The 27,764-nt window shown below is 36.1% G+C and overlaps 3 protein-coding genes and 1 long non-coding RNA gene across 8 annotated transcripts in view; 3 read left to right on the top strand and 1 right to left on the bottom strand.

Annotated features, from left to right (window-relative positions):
- The first annotated feature begins 23 nt into the window (after positions 1-23).
- LOC125467805 (transcriptional regulator STERILE APETALA-like) lies at positions 24-7,092 on the top strand. 2 transcript variants are annotated; one of them, XM_048578228.1, is made up of 2 exons: positions 24-873; positions 5,773-7,092. In XM_048578228.1, the coding sequence occupies exons 1-2, from the start codon at positions 598-600 to the stop codon at positions 6,892-6,894; spliced, it is 1,398 nt and encodes a 465-aa protein (XP_048434185.1). In that variant the 5' UTR covers positions 24-597; the 3' UTR covers positions 6,895-7,092. The 2 variants fall into 2 exon arrangements, with proteins under 2 accessions (XP_048434185.1, XP_048434186.1); XM_048578229.1 differs by having other exon boundaries at positions 732-2,689.
- A 1,217-nt stretch (positions 7,093-8,309) lies between these two features.
- On the bottom strand, positions 8,310-10,561 carry LOC103935062 (transcriptional adapter ADA2-like). Its single transcript, XM_048578471.1, has 8 exons — positions 10,509-10,561; positions 10,139-10,340; positions 9,634-9,699; positions 9,393-9,518; positions 9,226-9,281; positions 9,101-9,131; positions 8,669-8,941; positions 8,310-8,577 (listed from the first exon to the last, which is right to left on the bottom strand). The coding sequence occupies exons 1-8, from the start codon at positions 10,559-10,561 to the stop codon at positions 8,386-8,388; spliced, it is 999 nt and encodes a 332-aa protein (XP_048434428.1). The 3' UTR covers positions 8,310-8,385.
- A 254-nt stretch (positions 10,562-10,815) lies between these two features.
- LOC103935063 (exosome complex component RRP42-like) overlaps positions 10,816-27,764 on the top strand; it is an 88,826-nt gene continuing 71,877 nt past the window's right edge. For 2 of the 4 annotated variants that reach the window (XM_048578224.1, XM_048578226.1), the window contains exons 1-5: positions 10,816-10,973; positions 11,252-11,379; positions 11,489-11,545; positions 11,698-11,790; positions 12,042-12,171. In XM_048578224.1, coding sequence (XP_048434181.1) covers positions 10,835-10,973; positions 11,252-11,379; positions 11,489-11,545; positions 11,698-11,790; positions 12,042-12,171 — 547 coding nt within the window. In that variant the 5' untranslated portion in view covers positions 10,816-10,834. Of the gene's footprint in view, positions 10,974-11,251; positions 11,380-11,488; positions 11,546-11,697; positions 11,791-12,041; positions 12,172-12,297; positions 12,682-27,764 lie in introns of those variants that run through there. The other 2 variants (XM_048578227.1, XM_048578225.1) reach the window with 2 other exon arrangements.
- On the top strand, positions 22,468-24,345 carry LOC125474448. Its single transcript, XR_007256009.1, has 2 exons — positions 22,468-23,680; positions 23,788-24,345. It is a non-coding gene; the product is annotated as an uncharacterized LOC125474448 (long non-coding RNA).

Below are 27,764 nucleotides of genomic sequence, written 5' to 3'. Positions count from 1 at the left end.
AAGATAAGTGCGGAAAGGGAAAATTAAAATGATACATTATTTTTATTGTATAACATTAGTTTTTTGGTTGTTAAAGAAAATGAACACTGTCAATCCATTAATTTGCACTATAAAATAACAACTTTATTATTTTTCAAGCGAATTCTTTTTTTTTTTCTTTCTGTATTTTTGATTAACTATCTTTAACTTGTTTTTTTCGTTTTTTCGTTTTTTTTTTTTTTCACAAAATGATCTTTAAATGTTGATTAAAAAAATGAATGATTATGATCATTGATTATAAAATTATTAAGATAAAAATATATTAATCACATTTGATTGGAAAAAGAGGTGCACCTAAAATGATTTATATTGCATTGATCGAATACGTCCACACAACAATGACCCTCGTCATGAAATATGGTCTCCCATGTATGAGGTGGATGCAACATTGATTATGTTTTAAATTATTTTATTGAGCGAGAGAGTGTGAAATTGCATATAAATATCCAATAATCACACAGACCTTCTTCTGGGTCCCTCGCTTGAATTGTGTCTTTATCCATACCTTTACCTTTTTGTCCTTGTGTCTTCTTCTCCACCTTTTTCTTTGTCATTTTCATGTCTACCTCTTACAGTTCGGCTCCATCAACTTCATCATCTTCGTCTTCCTCCTCATCCCATGACGGAAATGGAAACGACAGTGCCAATGCAGCTGGTCCTAGCAGTGTACGAAGAGGTGGTGATTTCGAAGGGCCATCCTCCTCCAGACGACGTTCCGTAAACGAGGTCTGGCCTGAGCCTTTTGTGGAAGCCCTCGCCGCCCAAGTTGCCATTGAAGCCTCTCGCTCCGTCGGACGACTTGCGGCTGCTCCAGCCCTTGCTAACGTGTTTCAGGTACGTTTTCTGATAAGATTAAACAATGAAATCTTTTGATTAACTAGTTGTGTTGCAATGTGAAATATGTGAAAAATTGTGTGCTTATTATATAATTCTGATTATTTTGGGAGATCTTTGGCATGGTACGCAGCGTTAGAATCCGGCTAGGTCTTACTGAGAAACTGATGGTTCTTATTCCAAAATGGAGAAAATATTAGTCTAGTCAAAGAGCATCATATGCATAAATACACTAGAAAAACCTGCCAGACCAAAATTAATTCAATTGATGATTCCCCTAAAAATTAAATATATTAAAAATTGGGTTATGGGTTTTTTTTCTTCCCTTTATTTGTGAAAACATGAGAAATTATAACGGGTTCTGGGTTTTGTTCTAGTCCTCCAGATAGTATAGTGGCACCTTTTTACAGAGCGAAAGATTCGAGCTTGAGCGCAGAGAGGAAAACACACTGTTCTGGTATACTAGTTGGTTTAGCTACATTCGAGAGAAGAAACTGTTTTGCTTCAGAAGGTAATTGCTTTTTTGAAGGGTCATGCTCTCAATTCTCTTCTATGCAAAAATAATTTAATGTCCCTTTCACTAGTAGGAGGTTTGTGTTTGGCTTCTTTGGCTTTTCGTTTCTTTCCCTTTCCAAATCTAACGAAAAAGGGTTATTTTGGCTTTAAATTTCCCTTTTTTCGCCCTTACGAGCTCTAGCAATCCCTCTCCCTCTGTCTACTTTTTTGACTGAACTTTTCTTCAAATTTTTATTGGGATGCCTTTCTTCCTCTTCTTCTCTCGGATAAGGACCTTTAAAGCTTGGTTTTATCACTTAGCAGTGTATGGAAATTGGAATTATATAGCAAAATTTAGGGAGCTGAGAGACTGGTTGGATTGGATTGTACATAAAACTTTACGTTTCTATATCTAGCTAACGTCTGTCTCGCAGTTATATTTTCGCTGCCATAGCCATTAATGTTCTTTTTTGTTTTGGTGTTTTTTAGTACTATATGCAAGAATATTATAGTCCACTTTAATTTTTGGAGTTTTTTGGTACTATATTCAAGAATATTATAGTCCACTTTAATTCAGACTAAATTGGAGTTCAAAGTACAACAATAGTCATGCCAGTAACGTACAAAAATTCATCTTCTGTTTTTCTATAATTAATATTATAAATCTGTTATGCAAGTCCACAAGAACAAGATTCCAGGGATCTATTACCGCTGGGTCTTTTTTATAGATTATTTTATGTTTTTGGAATTTACGAGATTATGTTTTTGACATCTAAAAAGTAACAAAACAAAATGGCACTGGATAAAAATAGTATTACCATCTAATATTTACCACTTTAAAAGTCTTAACTTGAATAAAATGTAAGATGAAAAATTTGAACTCGAAGGACTAGTAGGTTAATGAAAAACCACATCCATCAAGGAAATTCACGACTCTAATACTCTATCAAATTATGGATGAAAATGATTTAGAATCTTATAAAGGAATTTTAAGTCGAAATTCATGCCCTAGAAAATGCAAAAAGTTCGAAGAAAATCGTAAAAAGAAAATGGACCTTTGCGCTTGATGTGAATCCAAACGACTTTCCATACGAGGGAGGCAGATAAGCATGGATTGAGGAGCGGGTTGAGATGTCGAGATCCCTTGACAGTTGATGGGTGTTGAAGTGCCATGTCAAAAAAAACCTTGCATGCAACTGATGCAACTGCATATGTCATAAAGTACATGGAGCCCAATGCTTGTTTGGTTTACAAGCTGATGTCTACTGGTCAACTCCAGAGGTGTGCTTGTCTCTTGCTACTTCCAATGCAATACCTTCTGGTGACTTCTTTTTCTCTTTGTTTGCTTCTGATGATTCTTATTTGCTTTGTCCTTTCTTGAATGTTTGAAAACTGTTTTGGAGCCTAGCTAGAGTGATAAAATTGATTAACCTATAGTATGTTAAATTTAAAGTAATTTCACCCTTATTGTTGAACATATTGTATGTATGGGTACATATGCTTGAATAAGTATAATCTTCTAAGATTAAGAAGGAAGTTACAACCATCGTAATGAAGTTTGTATTTTTTTGTCTCACAGTTTGACATGTCTGTTGATATATTTAAATTTACATATTATATTAAGTTGTGTTTTTATTTAATAGCGCAATCTCGTTTTGTGCATGTCGGTGGCAGACATTGAGCACTAACATATTTTTTGATTTTGCAAAACAGAATCTCGCTCATGATAGATTTCAATGCGATATAAATCAATATTTTTGTGAACATAAAATAATATCACAAATTACATGATAAGCATGAAACCATTACTACCAAGAACATGATGGGGTCTCCAATAGCAAGAAAAACCAAAAAAGAAAATAGAAAGGAAAGAAGATCCAATTAGAGCAGGAAAACGTGAGTAATACACGCACGGGTGGGATTTAGAGGAGTCAAAGAAAGTAGGGTTAAGGGATGAAAAGTTCTCTGCTTTTTAACAGGACAGACTTTGGCTACACGTTTCTTGGAATTGAAAGGCAACTATGTGTGGTGAAGCACGCAAAATTTGCAATCCTATTTTTTTATTATGTCAAGATATGTATATGTTTGTTCATAGTTTTCTAGATGGTCGATCTTTGTCCGTTTCATGGTCTCTAGCTAGGTACGCTAATTGTTTCCCATGGATATTGAATTAATGATATTACAGTGTTATATATGTAGGTCCTATGAACAATTATGTATTTATATATGTATCAAAAGTTCTAGTATAAAATCGACCCGCTGAGTTTAATTAAATTAGTTAGAACAATAATGTGATTACCTGCCAAGTCTAAGTTCGAATTTCTATAACCGAAATTAGATGTACTTATTGTAACTAGTAAAACTAGAAAATCACATATAATCTTGTGGAATGCAAATTAATAGAGCAGTCTTGTAATTGCAGGTGCCATACATATACATTATATATATATTATATGTTGTAAGAAGTTGGATTGAGTAATAATAAATGTAGAGAGCAAGAGAGAGAGGTGTCAGTCTCTAGTATCCATGATATCAAATAAAAAGCTCTTACAGCAGGCAAGCAAGCAGCAATCCAGACAGATACAGGAGAGGAAATATGATTCTCTCTTTCTATTCGCACTCCCTTTCACTCTCTTATCTCACATTTTATTTTTTATCTTATTATTTTAATAAAAAATAAATATAAAATATTGACATAATTTATAACAAAAAAAAGAAAAATGAGAGAATCCTCCGAAGGAGGGAGGGAGACGAGAGATTTGCAGACGAAAATTGTACCACACAGCTGCCACTTATTTATTTAGACCTACTCTGACTGATGTCTTTTCCTCCTCACTCCTCTTACACTCCCCGGCTGCTATACTACTACTACGTACTCTCCACTCTCCTTCCCTATAATCTCTCTCTCTCTCTCTCTCTCTCTCTCTCTCTCTCTCTCGATTGCCAGCTGAGCCACCTGCCCTCGCGCTCCACCTTTTAGGTCCCCTCTCTCTCTCCCTCTCTCTCTCTCTCTCTCTCTCTCTCTCTCTCTAGGGTTTACGCGCATGGCATCAACTGTCTCCTCCGTGGGGCTAGGGTTTTGCATTGGCTTCTCTTCACATTCCATGGTGATGCTTTCTACCTGTAGTTATTTTGCCCTAATGTTTGCAAACAGCCCAAAAACCTCAACCCACGTACAAATAGTAAGAGATCTAAATCTTTAATCGCTACATTATCCCCACTTCCTGGCACCACGACAAAATTTTACTAACTATTAGAGAATTTTTAACCTGAAGAACTAGTAACATATCAAAGATATGTTAAAATACAGTGTTGTTGAAGATGTTAAGTTACATGAACTGGTTAAAATAGCTTTCTGGCATTGTTCACTAGCTATTATAACTAAAATATTAGTTCAGTGAAATTTCTTTTGCACTTTGGAAGAATTTTGAATCCTAGCTCTATAATTGGTTAAACAAAATGAATAATACTTTTACGTTCCAAGTTGGTTACTAGTTTTAAACCTTGTTAAACTAGTGAGTGAATAGTGTCATAAAATTATTTTAGCTGCTCAATTAACTTTTTATGTCAATAACACTCTATTTTAACAAATTTTAAATATTTATTATTAACAATTCAAATCTAATTCACTCATTTTCTAAAATCACATTTTCTCTTTCTTTACTCTTTGGTTCACGAGTTTATCATTGAGTTTTATTAAATTTTTAACATTTAATACATGAACAATAACTACATTTAAAGAGTAACAGTTCACTTTATTATATATATATATATATATATATATATATAGAGTTCTTTAGATTATAATATTGTTGGAAATAAAGAGTTTGACACTGTACTGTTCTCTTGCTATTTTAACAAAAATTTTAAAATTTCTCCTGGGGATGATTTTATGGAGTTTTTTTTTTTTTTTTTTTTTTAAATAAATTTTTAGTTGTTTTTATAGCTTCTCTGGAGATGGTCGAAGTTGTATTAGTCGGTTTGTCCTTCGTGTATTGTATTATTACACTGTCATTACTTTAACTGGTTAACACACATGCCCATCAAATCTGAAACCTAGGAGGATTCTCTACCCTCCTATTCCAATCCCTTCTTCTTACACATTGTTTTTTGTTTTTAATCGTAACCGTTCAAATAAGAGGGCATAGAAAGGTAGAGAATCCTCCTCCTCGTTAAATACCCATAATAACCCTACCTACTCATGCATGCGTTCCCATCTCTCCACATATAATTAGAAAGCATATATTTTATTAATTTTTTTATTTTTATTGCATGCACAAAAAATAGAGAAGCCATACGCGTTTTAGCTTTCATGTTTTCCATTCAATATAACGTGCATGCATGAACGAGCTGTAACCTACTTACTGAAACTGATCGCGTACGTGACATTTTTCCGATGTGAAGGTTTGTTCGACGTGGCGCGCCGTCTCGCGCTCCGACCTTCTCTGGCGTCGCCTTACCCGCCGTATCTGGGGCCGGACAATTCTTCTTCGCGACAGGTGGCGTGACGAGTACGTCTACTGGCATCGGACGGCCACAAACTTCCGAACCCAGAGGTCCACCCACACGACCCTCTACTTCGATCCGTCCGGCGTGGAAGACCCCGACGGCCTCACCTGCCGATGCCTCACCCTCTCCGACGCCCATCTCGCCTGCGGCTTCGCCGACGGCACCGTCCGCCTGTTCGACCTTGCCACTCGCCTGCATGTCAGCACCTTCCGGCCCCAACCCCGCGACCGCCTCGGCCGATTCTCCCGGGCCGTTACCGGCATCGTGATAACAGACTCCACTCTCATCTTCGCCATGCTGGACGGAGACATCCACGTAGCGATCATCAACGGCCCGCAGATCGCTCGTAGGGCCCACTTGGGCGACGTGGTAAATGATGGGGTTTTGGTTGATTTCACTGGATCCGAAAGATGGTGGGTCGGGCTCTATGCGGGTGTTCCGGGTCGGGCGTTTCACATTTGGAATGGTTTGACTGAACAGTTGACTTTCGTCGGCGGGACATTGACGGATCAGGAAGCCCTGATGGGGTGGCACATGCTAACGGAGATGACCGAGTTTGTAGGCCGAGTCCGAGTCACGAGTTGGGAAACGGCCGTGGCGTGCACGAGCGCGCGCGTGATTGTCTTCGATCTTAGGAATCAGGGGTTTGTGTTGAGCGAGGAGGAGTACAGGAGAGGGATAATTGTGACTGCGGCTGACGTGAGCAGGTCGGCGTTCGTTATAGTGGGGAGGAGGGGTTTGGCTAATGTGCGCCGGACTGACACACTGGAGGAGGTGTGTAGGTTTATCGTGAGTGGGGCGTCGCAGATGGCGGTGATGGGGTGCATGAACGAAGGGTACGCGCTAATGTGCGGCGGTGGGGTGGTGAGGGTATGGGAGGTGGAGAGAGGGGCCTCTCTGGACAGTTTCATGGAGATGATTGGGGAAGTCAACGCTTTCGTATGCGATGAACGACATGTCGCAGCGTGTTCCGGGGGTACGACGCTGCACCTTTGGGACTTTGGTGCAGCAGATTGATTAGTGTAGGGGGTTAAACATAACTTTGGTATAGAGTAATGTTAGATTTATCAGACATTGGAGTATCACATATGAAATGTGATAATGCATTTGATTAAAATTCAATGAGATAGAATCATTGATTGGTGCGGTATTTACACATCAGCTGCCACATAATGCGTTACTCAAATATGTACGTTGAAGTGCATTGGTGAAGGTTGCTAAACAGTCCATCATGTCTTTTTCTTATCAAATGAGTAAGTCGACGTGTATTAAAGCAAGTTGATATGAACAATCCATTAAGCCTCTTTTTTGATTAAATGTGTAGGTAGATGCATATTAAGTGAGGTTGATTGATACAATCCATCGGGTCACTTCCGTAACATTTGAGCTAGTTGAATACTTTTCGCGTTAAAGTAATTTAGAATAGAACGGTGTTTTTAAAAACAAAGCAATACCCGGCAGGCAGAGTAGGGAAGGATGAGAGCAAAATGGAGATTTTGTTGTGATGTCTATGGCCTGTAGGCCGTGGGGTTATGTAAGGTACTTTTGACTTGGGGGGTGATATCGTCGGATAGGCTGCAGAATGATTTGTGTTTGAGAGAGAGAGAGAGATTATGTTGACCTGGCCCCACACACAAAAAACCAAGAAATTTTTTGATATGGGTTCAAAGTAATTAAAAATTGAACCTATTTCAAAAGTTAAAAGTCACTAAAAATTAGACCTAATTCAAAAGGTGCCCTATAAAATTGGATATATTTCAAATTTTCCCAAAAAACAATAGGAAAACTAATGAAAAAGATTTGAAAACTTTGAGTTTTAACGATAAGGATAAAATAAAGGGTTAAGTGAATAGTAACAGATTTGACTTTTTAGTGTAAAAATGTGATTTTTCGTTAAAGTGAACACTACCGTAGACTTTTCGTTAAAACTTCCAAAAACAAATGAGAAGAGCCTTCTTTTCTAGCCTAGTCTAGTCTAGTTTTGTTCAGGTTCAAGTTGCTTGCTCTTGTAATATTTGCAGGCTTGCCTTTCTGTTTCTTGTTCTTTCGGCATTGTTTTTACTTCTAAAACATATTCCTTTTTAATCATATATGTTATTTCTGTTGATTTATTCAATACGATGGTAAATAAAATTAAAAAATTTAAAAAGTTATAAAGGCCGTGTTAAAGCCAGCATAATTAAGGGTAATGTTTGGCATCCCGTCCCTATTATCGCGTTAAAACCAACACTATCAAGGCAATATTTGATATCCCGTCTCTATTATCGCTTGTATAAAAGAAAAATATCTAAATCATTATTCTGTTTTATGACTCTAAATTTCTGTATTTGGTTACTCCCAAGTTGTATAAGTGTTTAGGCACGGTATATTTTCACTGGTGCCTAATTGTTATATGAGCATGAAGGATAAAAGTTCTCCCAGGAATCCCGAGATGATACGAATGGGATTTTCCCCTTCAATTAAGAAACAGTACTGTACAGGTTTACAAGAACGAGACTGGAGGCATAACTATGCTTCAGCCATTCCCTTTTTCACAAGCATGTCGTAAACCCTATCGACTTTGCTCGGTTCAACCTTGAACAGGCGATGGGCATCCGCTTGCTTCTTAACATTGCCATTCACAATCTCTGTGGAGATGGTCTGCAGCATGTTAAGGTAATGTGAAGGTAGGATTCTGAATTCACTGCGAAGTCTTTGTTCCTGCACGTATTACGCCACATTGATCGTATCATAAAGAACAATTCACGTATAAAGGATAAATACAAAATCACGTTGAGACTGGCATTCTTACAGTTTCGGATAGTAAATCAGCCCCAACTAGCCCAGTGATATCCCAATAATCCAACGAGCTTGAAATAGCTTGCGTAGTTAAATATGTGTCCTTGCTGATGGGATGCAGAACAGTGGATCCCTTAAAAGATCCCCGAGGGCTGATCTGCAAGCCTTTACCAGCCTGAGAGCTTTCCTTAGTCCTTAGGGCACTTTGTTCCGCTTCCTTCTTCCTCTTCTCTTCAAGGTATCTACTGGCCTCAGAAGCTGTCGTACAACCTGCAGTTCGAGCTTCCTGCATAGTTAATGCAGATAATTTGAGCATACGAGACAGACATTCTAATTAATTCAAAAGATCATCACTATCTATGACAAACAGATGAAACAGAGCATTGGAAAACAATTCGTGGATCCTTTGAATATAAATTGCCTAATAAAAGATCACTTAAGCTACTGAATGGTTCGATCTTAAACTATTGAGGCATCTTAAATCATAAATCATACACCAAAGCATAACTGCTTTCAGGCCTCAGCTACTATGGACTCAACGTGAACTAACCTTTCTTGATTTAATCAGACCCCTTAGCCAAAGCAAGAAGCTCCTCTCTGCTCTTTCCCATAACATGAGACATGCCCTAAGGGGATATCATGAAAACTATTAGTAATAATTTTTGCTTTTTATATAATTTATGTGTGTATATCACGTGTGGTGTGTGGACATGCCTTAATTAGAACAATGGTCTTACTGGGAGAGGAAAGTGTGGAGAGTTCATATATATAGCTTTATAATGATCAATACATTGTTGTCTGGTTTTCGTTCCAACATGTTCAGAAACTTCAGTCCAATTCCCAAATCCATACATTTCAATACCCTAAACAGCATGATCAAAGAACAAGTGATAGTAGACAAAATTTATTAGTTTCACGGGGAAAAAAAAAAAAAAGTTTATCATAATAATTGAAAGAAGAAATCAGTTTATTCAATACCTCGAGCAGTAGCATCTCTTCATCTACATTCCAGTCTGGACAAATAAGTGGAAAAGCCAAATTATCCTGTTTAAAAACCAAAAAGTCCGCAAATGCATGCTTAATTAATAGTCCATGGTATATTGAAAGCATCTCCTATATAGTCAAATGAAATAACAAGCTCGAAAAATTACTACGTACACAAATAAAACAATTACTCGTAGCTGTTTACATACAGATTTCAGGTGAATCTAAACGGGGCTGTTGCTTGCATTCTAAGGAAAACATTCTTACTTGCAGGCAGTATATAGAGCCTCAGTTCGGGTCAGAAAACCGAGTCAATCTTTTCCCTTTTAATGCATTTTACTCTAAGGTCATCCCAGTCTCGCCTTTTTTCCCATTTCCGGATTCTAAATTCCACTAAAGCTACACCCAAAGCTTAAAAATTCAAAATTTCTTCAAGCAATTTCAACGAGTCTAAGATATCAGAAAGAAAGCAACTTTGAAAATGTAAGGGGGGACTGACCATAACCCTGTAAGGGTGATTGCATTTGTGAGGCGTAAGCTCAGCTCCAACAGAGAGGCACTCAATGCAAAGGTCAAAATCTGGACACACCACACACTTTGTCCGAATTTTCCCAGAAATATCCTTATTGCAGTAATTGCAATGGTAGAAAGCCCCTTTGGGTTCGCTGATTTCTTGGGCCACAGGTTTCTGAGCTGTGCCGCTGTTCTACGCCACCTCCGCCCCCGAAGCCGTTCTCTTTCTTTTGCCCCTACTGCAAATTATCCAACAAATAAACAACTTTCCGTGAGACATAATTGGGAAATTTGAATTGCTTAATTATCTGATAAAACTTGAAAATTTGCAGCGAATTGGTGAAAATTGCACTGACTTCTGATTGGGATTGTCGACGGCGCCCTGATAGACCGCGCGGGACCGACCCATCGGTTGAATTTCACCGACAAACCGAATGCAAAACCCTAGAAAATGAAAACCCTAATTTTTCAACAGGTGAAGATTCGGGAAATTTCGGTTAGGGCCAGTTGATGTGCTGGATGAAACGGGTATGGGTCTCATCCCCTCACCGGCGATGTGCTCGCGCCACGTCATCGTCTACTAATCTGACGGTTGAGAAAAGTAATACGTAGAGCATATATCGTCCGTTGGATTTAGTTCAAGACACGAGGCGTTTAACTAGAGCGTCTCACGGAATAAAAGATGGGGGAACATTCCCTTCATTATCGTTTAGAGGATGCAGTTCCCGCTAGTAGTCTTTCCCTCTGCATCTCCTCTCGGCCGCAGCGTCGCCGCCGCCGACTCTCACTGATAAGGGCTTCGTCATCATCGTCTCTGCTCGGTAATTATTCCTCATTGCTTGTTAGTAATCGTTGAAAAGTTCATAATTTTTCACTCCAAGTGGCTGCCCTTTACTTTGAGCTATTTGTTTACGTTGATTGAGCAAACTGTAGAGTTTCTCTGAGACATATGAGCGCTTAGGATTGCTGCGTTTGTTTTTAGTTTTTAATTTATTGCTTTTATTATTTTTATATACGTATTATGTTGCTGTAATAATTATTTTTTTGATATTTATGAAGTTAATTCGATGAGAAATGTTTTTTCATATCATATGTTCAGAAATGGTGGGATTATCCATAGGAGAAAAGTATTTTATACAGGGTGGCATTGCTCAGGACATTCGTTCTAATGGCCGAAAAAGATTGACGCCTCGGCCCATCAATGTCAAAACTGGAGTTATTTCCCAGGTTAATATCTGTTATGTGTTTCACTAAAAATAATGGATTTTATTTTTTGGTGTGACATGAAATTTTACTTATTTTGTTATAATTTCCGTTCTTTGTGGCCGTTGCCCAGGCAAATGGCTCGGCAAGGGTCAGGATGGGTGCTACAGATGTCATTGCCAGTGTGAAGGTATAACTGCGGTCTTGATGTTAAGCGCATGCTTACTTTTACATGCTATTGGAATGTCCTTGATCAAATTTAGGTAATTTTTTAGTCTGATTATTTGAGCTGCCCCTGTTTTTCATACTATCATATTTGCTGGTAATGATGACCGAGTGCAGGCTGAACTTGGAAGGCCAACTGCGCTGCAACCCGACAAAGGAAAGGTCTTTATAAATGTTGATTGCAGTCCAACTGCAGCACCAATGTTTGAGGTTAACACTTTTATCATCTGCTTCCTTCTCATGTTTTACTGTGTGAATTGAGGTTGTATAGAGATCTTGGTTTCTTCAAGATCCTGTAGACAGTTTACTACTTTGTTTTTGTTGAATTCACGCTCTGATAAAATACGAAGGTACTATATCTCAGTTTATGTTAGTTGTTCATTAGAGAATCTGAACTTCTCCTTTTGGTGTACGAATTACTGGTCCATTGCAGAGAACGAGTATCTATTTTGCTTTTGTAGGACCAATGCATTTATACTTATTGTAAAGCTGTTGTTTTTTTCCTTCTGCAGGGTAGAGGGGGTGAGGAGCTGTCAGCAGAACTCTCGGTGGCTCTTCGATGTTGCCTCTTGGGTGGTAAAAGTGGATCTGGTCTGTTTTCTCTTTTGGCAATGGATTCTCAGTTGAGCGTATTTTAATCCAACTGCAGAGTTGAAAATATAGCAAATTGCAAATGCTTTTTAGCCCTGTACTGAGTCATGTGCATATGTTTTTCAGGTAGGTAAGCACTATATTGTGGATGCCACTTCAGAAGAGGAATCACAAATGAGCCCGGCTGTTTCAATTTCCGTCAATAGGCAGGGGCACATCTGCGGTTTGACCAAACGGGGTGGTGCAGGCCTAGATCCAAGCATCATTCTTGACATGGTATCGGTGGCAAAAACGGTAAGTGAGCAGCTGATAAACACATTGGATTCCCAGATAGCTGCTGCTGAAGCTGGTGAAGATGAATCATGACAGAGTGAGAATCTCTGATTATATCTAAATAGGTGGTTCGAGCAGGCCCTAGCTAGATGAAAATTGTAATTCCGATATTTGTTGTACGCACGTTTGGTCCTAGCTAGAATCTCTGATAAGTATCATTACGCTGTTAAAGAGTTACTGTTTTGGTGTCTTTTGCATTCTAGGTCTCTATTGTATGATATTATCTCTCTCCATAGTTGGCATTTGCAAACGCTCGACTTGCAGTTAAACAAGTGCCGTGCCACCTGGAGCAGAAACCCGAGAATCGGGTCTAACCGGAAGAGTTTGAGCCGGATTTTTGAATCAACAAAACAAGAAGGAATGGTCTGAACTTAATTGCCATTCCTTATTTCCTTCAGTAGCAGGACATAATGATTGAGATTGGAAGTGATGGAATTCAAGTGACTTTACAACATAAGGATCTGACAAACATAACTCAAAGGCACGATCCGCATTCATTCGCACGTACTGCCCGACAGTAAGGGCAGAAAAGGTTGAGAAATTCGGGACAAAGTGATTTGTATCGATTTCTTTAACCAGATACGCAGCTTTCTTAGTTCTAACCTCCTTGCAGAGTCCCAATATCAGTGCATTACAAGTCAGTATATCAGCATTCGCTCGGTTCTTCGACATCTTCTCGAAAAGCCCATTGCCCATCTCCTACTGTATTAGCAGCCACATTCGCGGCGTTCATCTCACAAAAATTTCTATTTGCTTCTTGTAGTTTTCCTGCCTTGCAAAACCCATCAATAAGTGTGTTAAAAGTTACCACACTCTGGTGCAATCCATTATTCGCCATCAAGTTTTTGAACTTCAAAGACGAACTCAAAAGCCCTTAGAGCATCTCCAAAAGAGATGTCAAATTTTAAACATCAAAATGATAATTGATAGCTTATATGGTAATTTGACATTTTGTACAATATTTTACTCCACACGATATGTTAAATAATAATGTCATTTCATAAACTTTTTATCTTTTTGTAGAGTCCAATAATTAAGCCAACCAATCAAATATTTCAAAAACATAACAACATTTATTATATATATTATATTAATCTATTAAAAAATCATTTAATGAATTTGACATCTGCTGTCAAATTTGACACCAAAAAGCTTTGCCTTCAAATGACTCCACGCCACATAAGAAATTGAAGGCTCGGTTGGAGAGAGTTTGCTATCATTTTTTACTGTTGTAGGCCTACATGGCAGTTTTGACATCGCCTTTGGAAATGCTCTTATCACGGTGCCCTGCAATCAGTGTATTGTAGGACACCACATTTCCCAGAAATTGTGGCGTTTGTAACGGTGGGTTCTTTCGGAATCGAATTGGGCAAACTCGAAACTGACAAATTGGGAATTTGTTCATCGAATTGGGTTTTCTGGGGTTAAATTCTTGGATTGATTCGAGAGTTCAAATCAACTTCTGACCGACTAACCTTGATGGAGGGGCAGAGGATGAAGAAAATGGTGGGCAATGAGCCCTGACTCTCTGATTCACTGTGGCAATTACAATCGTCGAGCAACAGGCGAGCACCGTCGTGCATTGAATCCCATGTCGAGCAGAAACAATGGGATTCGGGAAGAAAGAAAATAAAATTGGTCTTTTGAGAGTGGTGAACCATTTGGGATTGCTTTCAAGTTTGGGGGGAGGGTTGGACATTTGCCGAAGTAATGAATGATTTTGATTATTTTTTTCCGGAGAAATGATAAGATTTTATTAACAGAGAATTGTTATTGTCCTCTAAAATTTCAAATTTTCTTCTTTGGTGGTATCCACATGTTTTAACTTTTATGTATGGCATTTGAATCACTTTAAAGAGGAAATCTTGATTCCTTAAGATTGAGAAGGAGTACTTCCTTAAGATGCTTTGTTACCGATTTACGAAACTTCGTTCATATAATCGAAATCGTGCATATTGTAAATCACATTATAAATGTCATATCTACAATAATAATAATAATAATAAAATATAAAATCTTTATAGTATGATTTATAATATGAACTGTTTCCACCAGAGGAAAAATCATATAGTTTACTTTTTTAAGTCTTTAAGGAACAAGAATGGCACGTTCCAAGTTGGAATAATGCAATTTTCATCTTAAGAGGCTGTAATGCTGGTATAAAAAAGGTTTTTCGCATGCGGATAATAATAATGTGAATAAATTAGTTGTCAAATGATTGTTTTTTTTTTTTAACAAACGATATTATCTACATTAAGGGAAAGGGAGGTGGGCTTAGTCTTACAATGGGCTAGCAATAATGTGATTCAATAAGTTTTTTTTATTTTATTTTTTTTGAACAAACGATATTATCTACACTAAGGGGGATGGGGGTGGACTTAATCTCACAATGGGCTAGCAATAATGTGATTTAATCAGTTGTTTATTAAATATTATTTTCTTTATTCGTAATATAAATTCAATAGAGACCGATTTTATTATATGGATTCAGCTGCTTTAATTGATTTATGAGGGGTTTATTTTAGCATGATCTAAGATTATTCATTTACTTCAAATATTTGACTTTTCTTTAGTCAATTTACGCATATAAATATATTTAAAACGTGTAAGTCACGCGTAGCATATCTTGATTCAAAAAAATACCTTTTGCACACTCTCATGCGCGTGCATGAAAGCTAGTGAATCATAAACTAAACACAATAGTTTGGTTGTAGTTGGACGTGTGTGGGTGCTTGGTGAATCAAGAAACTTCATGGATCTGGGATACCCAACAGTCAACACGCATGCAATATAAGTTAGGAATGAAGACTGTCGTATCATTTAGCCATACCAAAAGATTTTTTGGCATCCGGAGGAGTATTCTTCTATAGAAATTTCAAAAGATGAGAAAGTTGAACTAATCAAATTTCAACAAGTTTGAAAAATCAACTATTTATATATATGAGGATCATGATTGATGTGTTATGTTTATTTGAAGAACGGTCTTCAAGTTATAGAGTGAGACATTCATTTAAAATTAACAAAACAATGTAATAATTAGAAAAAGGATTGTCTAGACTCTAACTAGTGGGGTACTTATTGACACATGACCTAAAATAGAGGAAAAATCATACAATTTACTTTTTAAGTCAACAAGAGTGGCAAGTTCCAAGTTTGGAATAATGCAATTTTCATCTTAAGAGGCTGTAATGCAGGTTATAAAAAAGGTATTTCGCATACGAATAATAATGTGATTATTGTCAAATGATTGTTTTTTTTATTTTTTTAACAAATGATATCATCTACACTAAGGGGGAGGAGGTGGGCTTAACCTCATAATGGGCTAGCAATAATGTCATTCAATAAGTTGTTTATTTATTTATTTATTTTTGAACAAACAATATTATCTACACTAAGGAGGAGAGGGTGGGCTTAGCGTCACAATAGGCTAACAATAATGTGATTCAATCAATTGTTTATTAAATATTATTTTCCCTATTCTTAATATAAATTCAATAGAGACTGATTTTTATTATATAGATTCAGCTGCTTTAATTGATTTATGAGGGGTTTTTTCTAGCATGATCTAAGATTATTCATTTACTTCAAATATTTACTTTTCTTTAGTCAATTTACGCATATAAATACATTTAAAACGTGTAAGTCACGCGTAGCATACCATGATTCAAAAAAATGCCTTCTGCACGCGCTCATGCGCGTGCATGAATGCTAGTGAATCATAAACTAAACACAATAGTTTGGTTGTAGTTGGACGTGCGTGGGTGCTTGGTGAATCAAGAAACTTCATGGATCCGGGATACCCAATAGTCAACACGCATACAATATAAGTTAGGAATGAAGACTGTCGTATCAGTTAGCTATACCAAAAGATTTTTTGGAATCCGGAGGATTATTCTTCTATAGAAATTTTAAAAGATAAGAAAGTTGAACTAATCAAATTTCAACAAGTTTGAAAAATCAACTATTTATATATATGAGGATCCTGATTGATGTGTTATGTTTATTTGAAGAATGGTCTTCAACTTATGGAGTGAGACATTCATTTAAAATTAACAAAACAATGTAATAATTAGAAAAAGGGTTGTCTAGACTCTAAATGGTGGGGTACTCATTGACACATGACCTAAAATAGAGGAAAAAATCATATAGCTTACTTTTTAAGTCAACAAGAGTGGCAAGTTCCAAGTTGGAATAATGCAATTTTCATCTTAAGAGCCTGTAATGCCGGTTATAAAAAAGGTATTTCGCACGCGGATAATAATGTGATTATTGTCAAATGATTGTTTTTTTATTTTTTTAACAAATGATATTATCTACACTAAGGGAGAGGTGGTGGGCTTAGCCTCATAATAGGCTAGCAATAATGTCATTCAATAAGTTGTTTATTTATTTATTTATTTTTGAACAAACGATATTATCTACACTAAGGGAGAGGGGGTGGGCTTAACGTCACAATGGGCTAGCAGTAATGTGATTCAATCAGTTGTTTATTAAATATTATTTTCTCTATTCTTAATATAAATTCAATAGAGACTAATTTTTATTATATGGATTCAGTTACTTTAATTGATTTATGAGGGGTTTCTTCCAACATGATCTAAGATTATTCATTTACTTCAAATATTTGACTTTTCTTTTGTCAATTTACGCATATAAATACATTTAAAATGTGTAAGTCACGCATAACATGCCGTAATTCAAAAATGCCTTATGCACACACGTGGGCGTGTGCATGAAGGCTAGTGTATGGAAATTGAACATGTACAATGTAACTTTTTTTTTTCTTCCAAACTTTATAAATGGCTTGGTGTCTGTAAAATATTAGAGGCAAAGTAGGGACGTTTGTATCATATCTTAAAATTAAAATTTTGTTGGCATAATCTACATTTTGGTTGTGCAACCAAAAATAAGTACTGAAAATGGACAGAAAACAATTTGTAAGACTCGAATGCATGTTGAGCATGACTAGAATATTTATGGTGATAATCGATTGATGACTGATCGAATGAAAATACTTACGCCGATAGAGGTTAGCGTGATTAACACAGAATTAAACCTACTAGCTAGCTCGACTGTTTCAATCATACGGATGTACAATAATCGACTTGACTCCATGGATAAGTGCTCTGCCTTGTTGCAATCCAAGGAATGGTTTTGCGATTAACAAGTCTGCTCCTGCATATTCTTTTGTTTAGCCAATGGTGGCATCTTGGACGTAAGAAGGAGAAGGGACGAGTAATTGTTGTCCATCAAAGGAGTACGTAATTTCGGGTTTCGATGGGGCTTTAGCCCTTTGTTACTGTGGCCGGAGAAACTCTAGATTTTTGGATGCTATTGATGTAACCCTTGTGTTGGTCCTTTGTATTATTGAATTATGAATGCAATTTCTATATTTTCTTAATGTCACTTTCAGTATTTATCTTGACAAGAACATGAATGGTAATTACTAATTGGCGATGCCTTATCATGTGGGACAAGACAAATTTGGCCTTAATAGCTTGACTTCAACTGAGAACAATTGGCTGATACGCGACGCCAACAAGTAACAACAACTAGAGATGTTTACTTGTCGGCTAACTAATGGTAAACTCTTGTAGACCAGTTAATGGCAGACTCTTGTAGGCTAGCTAGAGATGTTTACTTGCAAGCGACTCGTATGACTTTTAAGTTTTCAAGTGATCGAGATCGGCATTTTATTGGCTTCATCGTCTCCTTATTTGGTTTTCTTTTTCATTTCTTTTTTGTCACCACTTAATGACTCATCACCCATCCCCATATTTTTCTGGGTTTGTTTTGTGAAGAATAATATTTGTGTTCTCTTTTTTGAGATGAGATTGTTTTCCCACTTACAGATAGATAATATTATAATTGGAATCTTTCAATTTCTTAATCTTCATTTACGAAACATCTCCACAAAAAATCTTCAAATGAAGATTAAGAAATTGAACGATTCTGATTATGAAATTTCTGCAGTAAAAGATACTTTATTTGTAAGTGGGACAATGAGCTATCTCTCAAGTGGGGGACATAAGTGTTGCCATAAAGTTTTTTGTGATGGAAATATTGGCGATTCGGATGCTACTTCTCCTACAACAAATCACATAAAATTAATATTTGTATATCACAATTTTATCACCACAATTTATTAAATATAATAAACCAAATATGATAAAATACTTATCTCTTGTAGGTAGAGAACTCTCTTCATCGATCACTAATTAGGACAAGATTTTAGGTTGAGGCATGTAAATTCACTGTCCTTAAGAGTTGATTTTGCCCATCTAAGACAATGTCTTGGTGTAACAGGTTGTACCGCCCTACCCTCCATCATACAACAATCTATGATCCTTGTAAACATACACACGTAATACTTAGATCGAGTCAACAACTCGAAGGATATCACTTTGAAGAGTGATGATTCAATAATGGGTAAAGGGATGGCTTCAGCGGTGATTTTTTTTTTTTTTTTTTTTGGGGGGGGGGGAAGGAATAGATGAGAATATATTTATTTGAAAACCAAATGGTCTAAAACGTTAAGACTATATAATTACCCAATTAATGGGTTAATCAAGATGGCACTTCACAATTTATAACTCCCTCATTTAACTCTCAATTATAATATGAATGAAATGAGTTGGCTAGCTAGAAATAAGACTATAAGTGATGAAACGACCATGCAATAATATCAAATAAAAAACAATAATATGGCATAGTGAATGGGAGGAAAAGAAACCGTTGCAATGAATTTGTATTTTGAAATACTCAACAAAATTCCAACATTTTGGATAATATTTGTGTTCGACCCATGGAAGAACTTACTTGTCCCTTATTTACGATTAACGTATCTTCACATCTTCACCGTACGAACATCATAATCGGAACCTTTCATTCTCTTTATCATAATCATATATGCAACAAGTCCTTCAATTCAGAGATCTTTTAATCATTCATTCATGGCAAACCAATTAACGATTTTGGTAACAAATAACATCCTCATAATGAACTATTTATTATTTATTTTATGCATATGAATAGTTAAAAGATCTGTGAATTGAATGATGTTTTGTATGTATGATTTTTAGATGATAATAAAGAGAATAAACGGTGTCGGATTATGATGTTTGTAAAGTGAAGATACGGGGGTAGGAATGGAGGCGGGAAGCTACCGCTTCTGGAATGCAAGCCTATCCTTGACTTTTTATTGGAGAAGATAAGGTCATACCAAGGTAAATTCTTTCTATAAGCCATTATCAGACAACCAGAAATCAGACAATGACAGATTGTCCTGTGATAGATTGATTGACGCCATTTGTTAGAACAACTTCCATTGAGTCTCTGCACCTATCCTTTTTTATAACCCCAAAAGTCATTGTCTCCTGGTTCGTTCTTCTTGTGGATTCTCACAAGTAGGTTTCTTTATGACAAAACACAAGCATTTCCAACTTTTATTATAATCAGAAACTAAAATTTTCATTAAATTTAAGATATGTATAAGGAAGGTGTGGCTCGATGTAAGCAGGGTCTATTTCTATTACAAAGGAAATATCTAGTAGACTTGTAAAATAAAAACTAAAATCCTCGATTGCAAGCCTGCAAATTTTACAATTCTGTAGATTAATAAACATAAAGGAGAATATCCCGATCACGTTCCAACAAGCAAAGAGCGGTACTATAAGTTGGAGGGTAGTTAATTTACTTTGTCACACACATGACCTGACATTGCACATGAGATGTGAGTGTGGTGAGCATGTTGAGCATGCTCCTAGTGAAGATCAGATAAATGTCCTAATTTGAATTCTTCGACACTTGAAGGCAACTCCAAATGCAAGGGTTTATGTTCACGAAACATAATCATTTTCTTGTGGAGGGACACACTGATGCATATTGAGCACGAAATATTATAGAAAGAAGGTCCACATCCAGTTATTTAACATTTTGTTGAGATGATAATTGTTGATAAAGAGTCCCACATTGATGGAAGGAATAACCTTGCCTAAGTTTATAAGAGGTTGAGCAACTCCCCATATTGCCAATTGGTTTTATGGTGGAACTCCAACTTTTTTCATGATATTAAAGCAAGTTGAACAATTTTTAATAAATTTAGAGGCTTATTTTACCAAAATAATAATCCACGGACTAAATTTTTCACTAAAGTGATAGTTCACTAAATCGGCACTTCATCATAAGCAAAATAATATAACATGTGTTTGTAATATATAACACATGTACATATGTGAGCACTACATGTATGATTGAAATTAGACATGTATAATGTAACTTTTTTTTTTCTTCCGAACTTTATAGATGGCTTAGTGTCTGTAAAAATATTACAGACAAATTAGGGACGTTTGTATCATATCTCAAAATTAAAATTTGTTTACTCAGATAGATGTTAGCGTGATAAACATGGAATTAAACCCACTAGCTAACTCAACTGATTCAGTTGTTTATTTAATATTATTTTCTCTATTCTTAATATAAATTCAATAGAGACTGATTTTATTATGTGGATTCAACTGTTTTAATTGATTTATGAGGGGTTTCTTCTAGCATGATCTATGATTTATTCATTTACTTCAAATATTTGACTTTTCTTTTGTCACTTTACGCATATAAATACATTTAAAACGTGTAAGTCACACGTAGCATGATTCAAAAAATGCCTTATGCACGTGCATGAAAGCTAGTGTATGGAAATCAAACATGTATAATGTAACTTTTTTTTTCTTCCAAACTTTATAAATGGCTTAGTGTTTGTAAAATATTAGAGGCAAAGTAGGGACGTTTGTATCATATCTCAAAATTAAAATTTTGTTGGCATAATCTACATTTTGTTTGGCAACCAAAAATAAGCACTGAAAATGGACAGAAAACAATTTGTAAGACTCGAATGCATGTTGAGCATGACTAAAATATTTCTGGTGATAATCGATTGATGACTGATCGAATGAAAATACTTACGCCGATAGAAGTTAGCGTGATAAACACAGAATTAAACCCACTAGCTAGCTCGACTGTTTCAACCATACGGATGTACAATAATCGACTTGACTCCATGGATAAGTGCTCTGCCTTGTTGCAATCCAAGGAATGGTTTTGCAATTAACAAGTCTGCTCCTGCAGATTCTTTTGTTTATCCAATGGTGGCATCTTGGACGTAAGAAGAAGGGACGAGTAATTGTTGTCCATCAAAGGAGTACGTAATTTCGGGTTTCGATGGGGCTTTAGCCCTTTATTACCGTGGCCGGAGAAACTCTAGATTTTTGGATGCTATTGATGTAACCCTTGTGTTGGTCCTTTGTATTATTGAATTATGAATGCAATTTCTATATTTTCTTGATGTCACTTTCAGTATTTATCTTGACAAGAACATGAGTGATAATTACTAATTGGCGATGCCTTATCATGTGGGACAAGACAAATTTGGCCTTAATAGCTTGACTTCAACTGAGAACAATTGGCTGATACGCGACGCCAACAAGTAACAACAACTAGAGATGTTTACTTGTCGCCTAACTAATGGTAAACTCTTGTAGACTAGCTAATGGTAGACTCTTGTAGGCTAGCTAGAGATGTTTACTTGCAAACGACTCATATGACTTCTAAGTTTTCAAGTGATCGAGATCGGCATTTTATTGGCTTCATCGTCACCTTATTTGGTTTTCTTTTTCATTTCTTTTTTGTCACCACTCAATGACTCATCACCCATCCCATCCCCTTATTTTTCTGGGTTTGTTTTGTGAAGAATAATACTTGTGTTCACTTTTTTGGGATGAGATTATTTTCCCACTTACAAATAGATAAATATTATAATTGGAATCTTTCAATTTCTTAATCTTCATTTACAAAATATCTCCACAAAAAATCTTCAAATGAAGATTAAGAAATTGAATGATTCTAATTAAAAAATTCTCCAGTGAAAGATACTTTATTTGTAAGTGGGAGAATGAGCTATCTCTCAAGTGGGGGACGTAAATGTTGGCATAAAGTTTTTTGTGATGGAAATATTGGCGATTGGGATGCTACTTCTTCTACAACAAATCACATAAAATTAATTTTAATATATCACAATTTTATTACCACAATTTATTAAATATAATGAACCAAATATGATAAAATACTTATCTCTTGTAGGTAGAGAACTCTCTTCATTGATCACTGATTATAACAAGATTTGAGGTTGAGGTGTGTAAATTTACTGTCCTTAAGAGTTGCTTTTGCCCATCTAAGACAATGTCTTGGTGTAACAGGTTATAGCGCCCTACCCTCCATCATACAACAACCTATAATCCTCGGAAGTATACACACGCAATACTTAGATCGAGTAAACAACTTGATTCTTTCCTTTGGTATGTAAAACTTTTGAAGGATATATCACTTTGAAGAGTCATGATTCAATAATGGATAAAAGGATGGCTACAGCGGTGTTTTTTTTTTTTTTTTGGTTTGGGAAAGGAATAGATGAGAATATATTTATATGAAAACAAAATGGGCTAAAACGTTAGACTATATAATTACCCAATTAATGGGTTAATCAAGATGGTACTTTTCAATGTATAACTCCCTCATTTAACTCTCAATTATAATATGAATGAAATGAGGTGGCTAGCTAGAAATAAGACTATAAGTGATGAAACGACCATGCAATAATATCAAATAAAAAACAATAATATGGCATAGTGAATGGGAGGAATATAAACGGTTGCAATGAATTTGTATTTTGAAATACTCAACAAAATTCCAACATTTTGGATAATATTTGTGTTCGCCTCATGGGAGAACTTACTTGTCTCTCATTTACGATTAACATATCTTCACATCTTCACCGTACGATTAACGTATCTTCACTTTACGTTGAGCTATTTGTTTACGTTGATTGAGCAAATTGTAGAGTTTCTCTGTGAAATATGAGCGCTTAGGATTGCTGCCTTTATTTTTAGTTTTTAATTTATTGCTTTTATTATTTTTATGTTGCTGCAATAATTATTTTTTCTTGATATTTATGAAGTTAATTAGATCAGAAATGATTTTTCATATCATATGTTCAGAAATGGTGGGACTATCCATGGGAGAAAAACATTTTATACAGGGTGGCTTTGCTCAGAACATTCGTTCTAATGGCCGAAAAAGATCGACTCCTCGGCCCATCAATGTCAAAACTGGAGTCATTTCCCAGGTTAATACCTGTCATGTTTCAACAAAAATAATGGATTTTATTTTTTGGTGTGACATGAAATTTTACACATTTTGTTATAATTTCCGTTCTTTGTGGCCGTTGCCCAGGCAAATGGCTCGGCAAGGGTCAGGAATCGAATTGGGCAAACTCGAAAACTGACGAATTAGGAATTTGTCCATTGAATTGGGTTTTCTGGAGTTAAATTCTTGGATTGATTCGAGAGTTCAAATCAACTTATGACCGACTAACCTTGATGGAGGGGCAGAGGATGAAGAAAATGGCGGGCAATGAGCTCTGACTCTCTGATTCACTGCGGCAATTACGATCGTTGAGCAACAAGCGAGCACCGTCGTGCATTGAATACAATGTCGAGCAGAAGCAACGGGAAGAAAGAAAATAAAATTGGTCTTTTGAGAGTGGTGAACCATTTGGGATTGCTTTGAGGTTTGGGGGGAGGGTTGGACATTTGCTGGAGTAATGAATGATTTTGATTAATTTTTTCCGGAGAAATGATAAATAGGGTTATTAACAGAGAATTGTTATTGCCCTTTAAAATTTCAAATTTTCTTTTTTGGTGGTATCCACATGTTTTATGTATGGCATTTGAATCACATTAAAGAGGAAAGCTTGACTCCTTAAGATTGAGAAGGAGTAATTCCTTAATATGCTTTGTTATACCGATTTACGAAACTTCATGCATATAATCGAAATCGTGTATAAGGTAAATCATATTATAAAGGTCATAACTACAAAATAATAATAATAATAAAATATAAAATCTTTATAGTGTGATTTATAATATGAACGGTTTTCACCAAGTGCACGAAGTTTTGTAAATCAGTAACAAAGTATGTTGAGAAGAAACTCCTCCTTAATCTCATCTATTGAGGAGCTAAGTTAATTTCTTACCTAAATTAAAATAATAATCAAATGGCACAACCAAACTCGAGGAAAAGGGTTTGAGGAAGCTAAGCAACTTTTTCCATTGGACTCTCCTTCTGCAATGAGGATGGAGATGTGGGTTATTTTATTTCTAAGTTTGTTAAGGACACGTTTGCCTTCTTGTATTCAACTTTCAATTTCATCTCTATATAAAAAGCCAAGCCTAAAGTGAATAGTGTTTTAGGGGTCACAAGCATCACTAAAAATAAGTGGACAAAAATGCTCCTAAAATAATGCATCAAATGTGGTAGGAGTATTTTCGTCATTTTAACAATGTTATTTAATAATTAATATTCTTTTGGACAATTTTTTTTTCTTCAAATAATCAGTATCTCACAATAGGCTAGCAATAATGTGATTCAATCAATTGTTTATTAAATATTATTTTCTCTATTCTTAATATAAATTCAATAGAGATCGATTTTATTATGTGGATTCAGCTGCTTTAATTGATTTATGAGGGGTTTCTTCTAGCATGATCTAAGATTATTCATTTACTTCAAATATTTGACTTTTCTTTTGTCAATTTACGCATATAAATACATTTAAAACATGTAAGTTATGCGTAGCATGCCGTGATTCAAAAAATGCATTATGCACACTCGTGAGCATGTGCATGAAGGCTAGTGAATCATAAACTAAACACAATAGTTTGGTTGTAGTTGGATGTGCGTGGGTGCTTGGTGAATCAAGAAGGAAGTTTTAATGAAACACTCCCGGTATTGTTCACTTTAACGAAAAATGACAATTTTACTCTAAAAATTCACTCCTGGTACTATTCACTCACAACACCTTTTTGTCATTTTGATTAAAACTCAAAGTTTTCAAGCCATTTTTATTAGTTTTCCTAATCAAGAAACTTCATGGATATGGGATACCCAACAGTCAACACGCATACAATATAAGTTAGGAATGAAGATTGTCGTATCAGTTGGCTATACCAAAAGATTTTTGGCATCCAAAGGATTATTCTTCCATAGAAATTTCAAAAGATGAGAAAGTTGAACTAATCAAATTTCAACAAGTTTAAAAAATCAACTATTTATATATATGAGGATCCTGATTGATGTGTTACGTTGATTTGAAGAACGGTCTTGAAGTTATGGAGTGAGACATTCATTTCAAATTAACAAAAAAAATGTAATAATTAGACAAATGGTTGTCTAAATGGTGGGGTACTCATTGACACATGACCTAAAATAGTGGAAAAATCAAACAGTTTACTTTTTAAGTCTTTAAGGAACAAGAGTGGCAGGTTCCAAGTTGGGATAATGCAATTTGCATCTTAAGATGCTGTAATGCGAGTTATAAAAAAAAAGTCTTTTGTATGCAGATAATAATGTAATTAAATTAGTTGTCAAATGATTGTTTTTTTTTTTTTTTACAAATGATATTATACGTTAAGGAAGAGGGGGTGGGTTAGCAATAATGTGATTCAATCAGTTGTTTATTTGTTTTTTTTTTTTTTGAACAAACGATATTATCTATACTAAGGGGAAATGAGAGTGGACTTAGTCTCACAATGGGCTAGTAATAATGTGATTCAATCAATTGTTTGTTAAATATTATTTTCTCTATTCTTAATATAAATTCAATAGAGACCAATTTCATATGTGGATTCATCTACTTTAATTGATTTATGAGGGGTTTCTTCTAGCATGATCAAAGATTATTTATTTACTTCAAATATTTGACTTTTCTTTTGTCAATTTACGCATATAAATACATTTAAAATGTGTAAGTCAAGTGTAGCATGCCGTGATTCAAAAAATGTTTTATGCACGCACGTGAGCGCGTGCATGAAGGCTAGTGAATCATAAACTAAACACAATAGTTTGGTTGTAGTTGGACGTGCGTGGGTGCTTGGTGAATCAAGAAACTTCATGAATCTGGGATACCCAACAGTCAACACGTAAACAATATAAGTTAAGAATGAAGATTGTCGTATCAATTGGCTATACCAAAAGATTTGTTGGCATCCGGAGTCTTCCATAGAAATTTCAAAAGATGAGAAAGTTGAACTAATCAAATTTCAGCAAGTTTGAAAAATCAACCATTTATATATATGAGGATCTTGATTGATATTGTGACATCCCACATCGCCCAGGGGAGTGATTCTTAAATGTATATTCCCATCCTTACCTAGCACGAGGCCTTTTGGCAGCTCACTGGCTTCGGGTTCCGTAGGAACTCCGAAGTTAAGCTAGTAGCGCGCGAGAGCATTCCCAGGATGGATGACCCATCGGGAAGTTCTCGTGTGAGTTCCCAAAAACAAAACCGTGAGGGAATGGTAAGCCCAAAGTGGACAATATCGTGCTACGGTGGTGGAGCGGGCCCGGGAAGTGATCCACCCCGGGCGGGGATGTGACAATTTGGTATCAGAGCCTAACCCTGGCCGTGGTGTGCCGACGAGGACGTCGGGCCCCTAAGAGGGGTGGATTGTGACATCCCACATCGCCTAGGGGAGTGATCCTTAAATGTATATTCCCATCCCTACCTAGCACGAGGCCTTTTGGGAGCTCACTGGCTTCGGGTTCCGTAGGAACTCCGAAGTTAAGCGAGTAGCGCGCGAGAACATTCCCAAGATGGGTGACCCATCGGGAAGTTCTCGTGTGAGTTCCCAGAAACAAAACCGTGAGGGCGTGGTCGGGGCCCAAAACGGACAATATCGTGCTACGGTGGTGGAGCGGGCCCGGGAAGTGGTTCCCCCCGGGCCGGGATGTGACAGATATGTTACGTTGATTTGAAGAACGGTCTTGAAGTTATGGAGTGAGACATTTATTTAAAATTAACAAAAAATGTAATAATTAGAAAAATGGTTGTCTAAATGGTGGGGTACTGATTGACACAGGACATAAATAGAGGAAAAATTGTACAATTTACTTTTTAAGTCTTTAAGAAACAAGAGTGGCATGTTCCAAGTTGGAATAATGAAATTTTCATCTTAAGAGGCTGTAATGCTAGTTATAGAAAAGATTTTTCGCACGCGGATAATAATGTGATTAAATTTGTTGTCAAATCATTTTTTTTTTAACAAATGATATTATCTACACTAAGGGGGAGGGGGTGAGTTGAGCCTCACAATGCGATAGTAATAATGTGATTCAATCAGTTGTTTATTTGTTTTTGTTTTTTTTTTGAA

The sequence above is a fragment of a genome, unplaced genomic scaffold, assembly GCF_019419815.1.
Source record: "Pyrus x bretschneideri cultivar Hongxiangsu unplaced genomic scaffold, Pyrus_bretschneideri_v1 Contig12, whole genome shotgun sequence".
In the NCBI taxonomy this organism is placed as follows: Eukaryota; Viridiplantae; Streptophyta; class Magnoliopsida; order Rosales; family Rosaceae; genus Pyrus; species Pyrus x bretschneideri.
Note: the sequence above shows the minus strand (reverse complement) of the source record. Positions and strands in the feature narration are given on the sequence as shown.

Bases quoted from the DNA above. Each gene is read 5' to 3' on its own strand.
- LOC125467805 (XM_048578228.1), top strand. From the start codon at position 598: ATGTCTACCTCTTACAGTTCGGCTCCATCAACTTCATCATCTTCGTCT. The intron at 874-5,772 runs GTACGTTTTCTG...TCCGATGTGAAG, and splicing joins CCCTTGCTAACGTGTTTCAG to GTTTGTTCGACGTGGCGCGC.
- LOC103935062 (XM_048578471.1), bottom strand. From the start codon at position 10,561: ATGGGTCGGTCCCGCGCGGTCTATCAGGGCGCCGTCGACAATCCCAAT. The intron at 9,282-9,392 runs GTAAGACCATTG...ATATCCCCTTAG, and splicing joins CTCCACACTTTCCTCTCCCA to GGCATGTCTCATGTTATGGG. The intron at 9,132-9,225 runs GTCTGATTAAAT...TTATGATTTAAG, and splicing joins CTTCTTGCTTTGGCTAAGGG to ATGCCTCAATAGTTTAAGAT.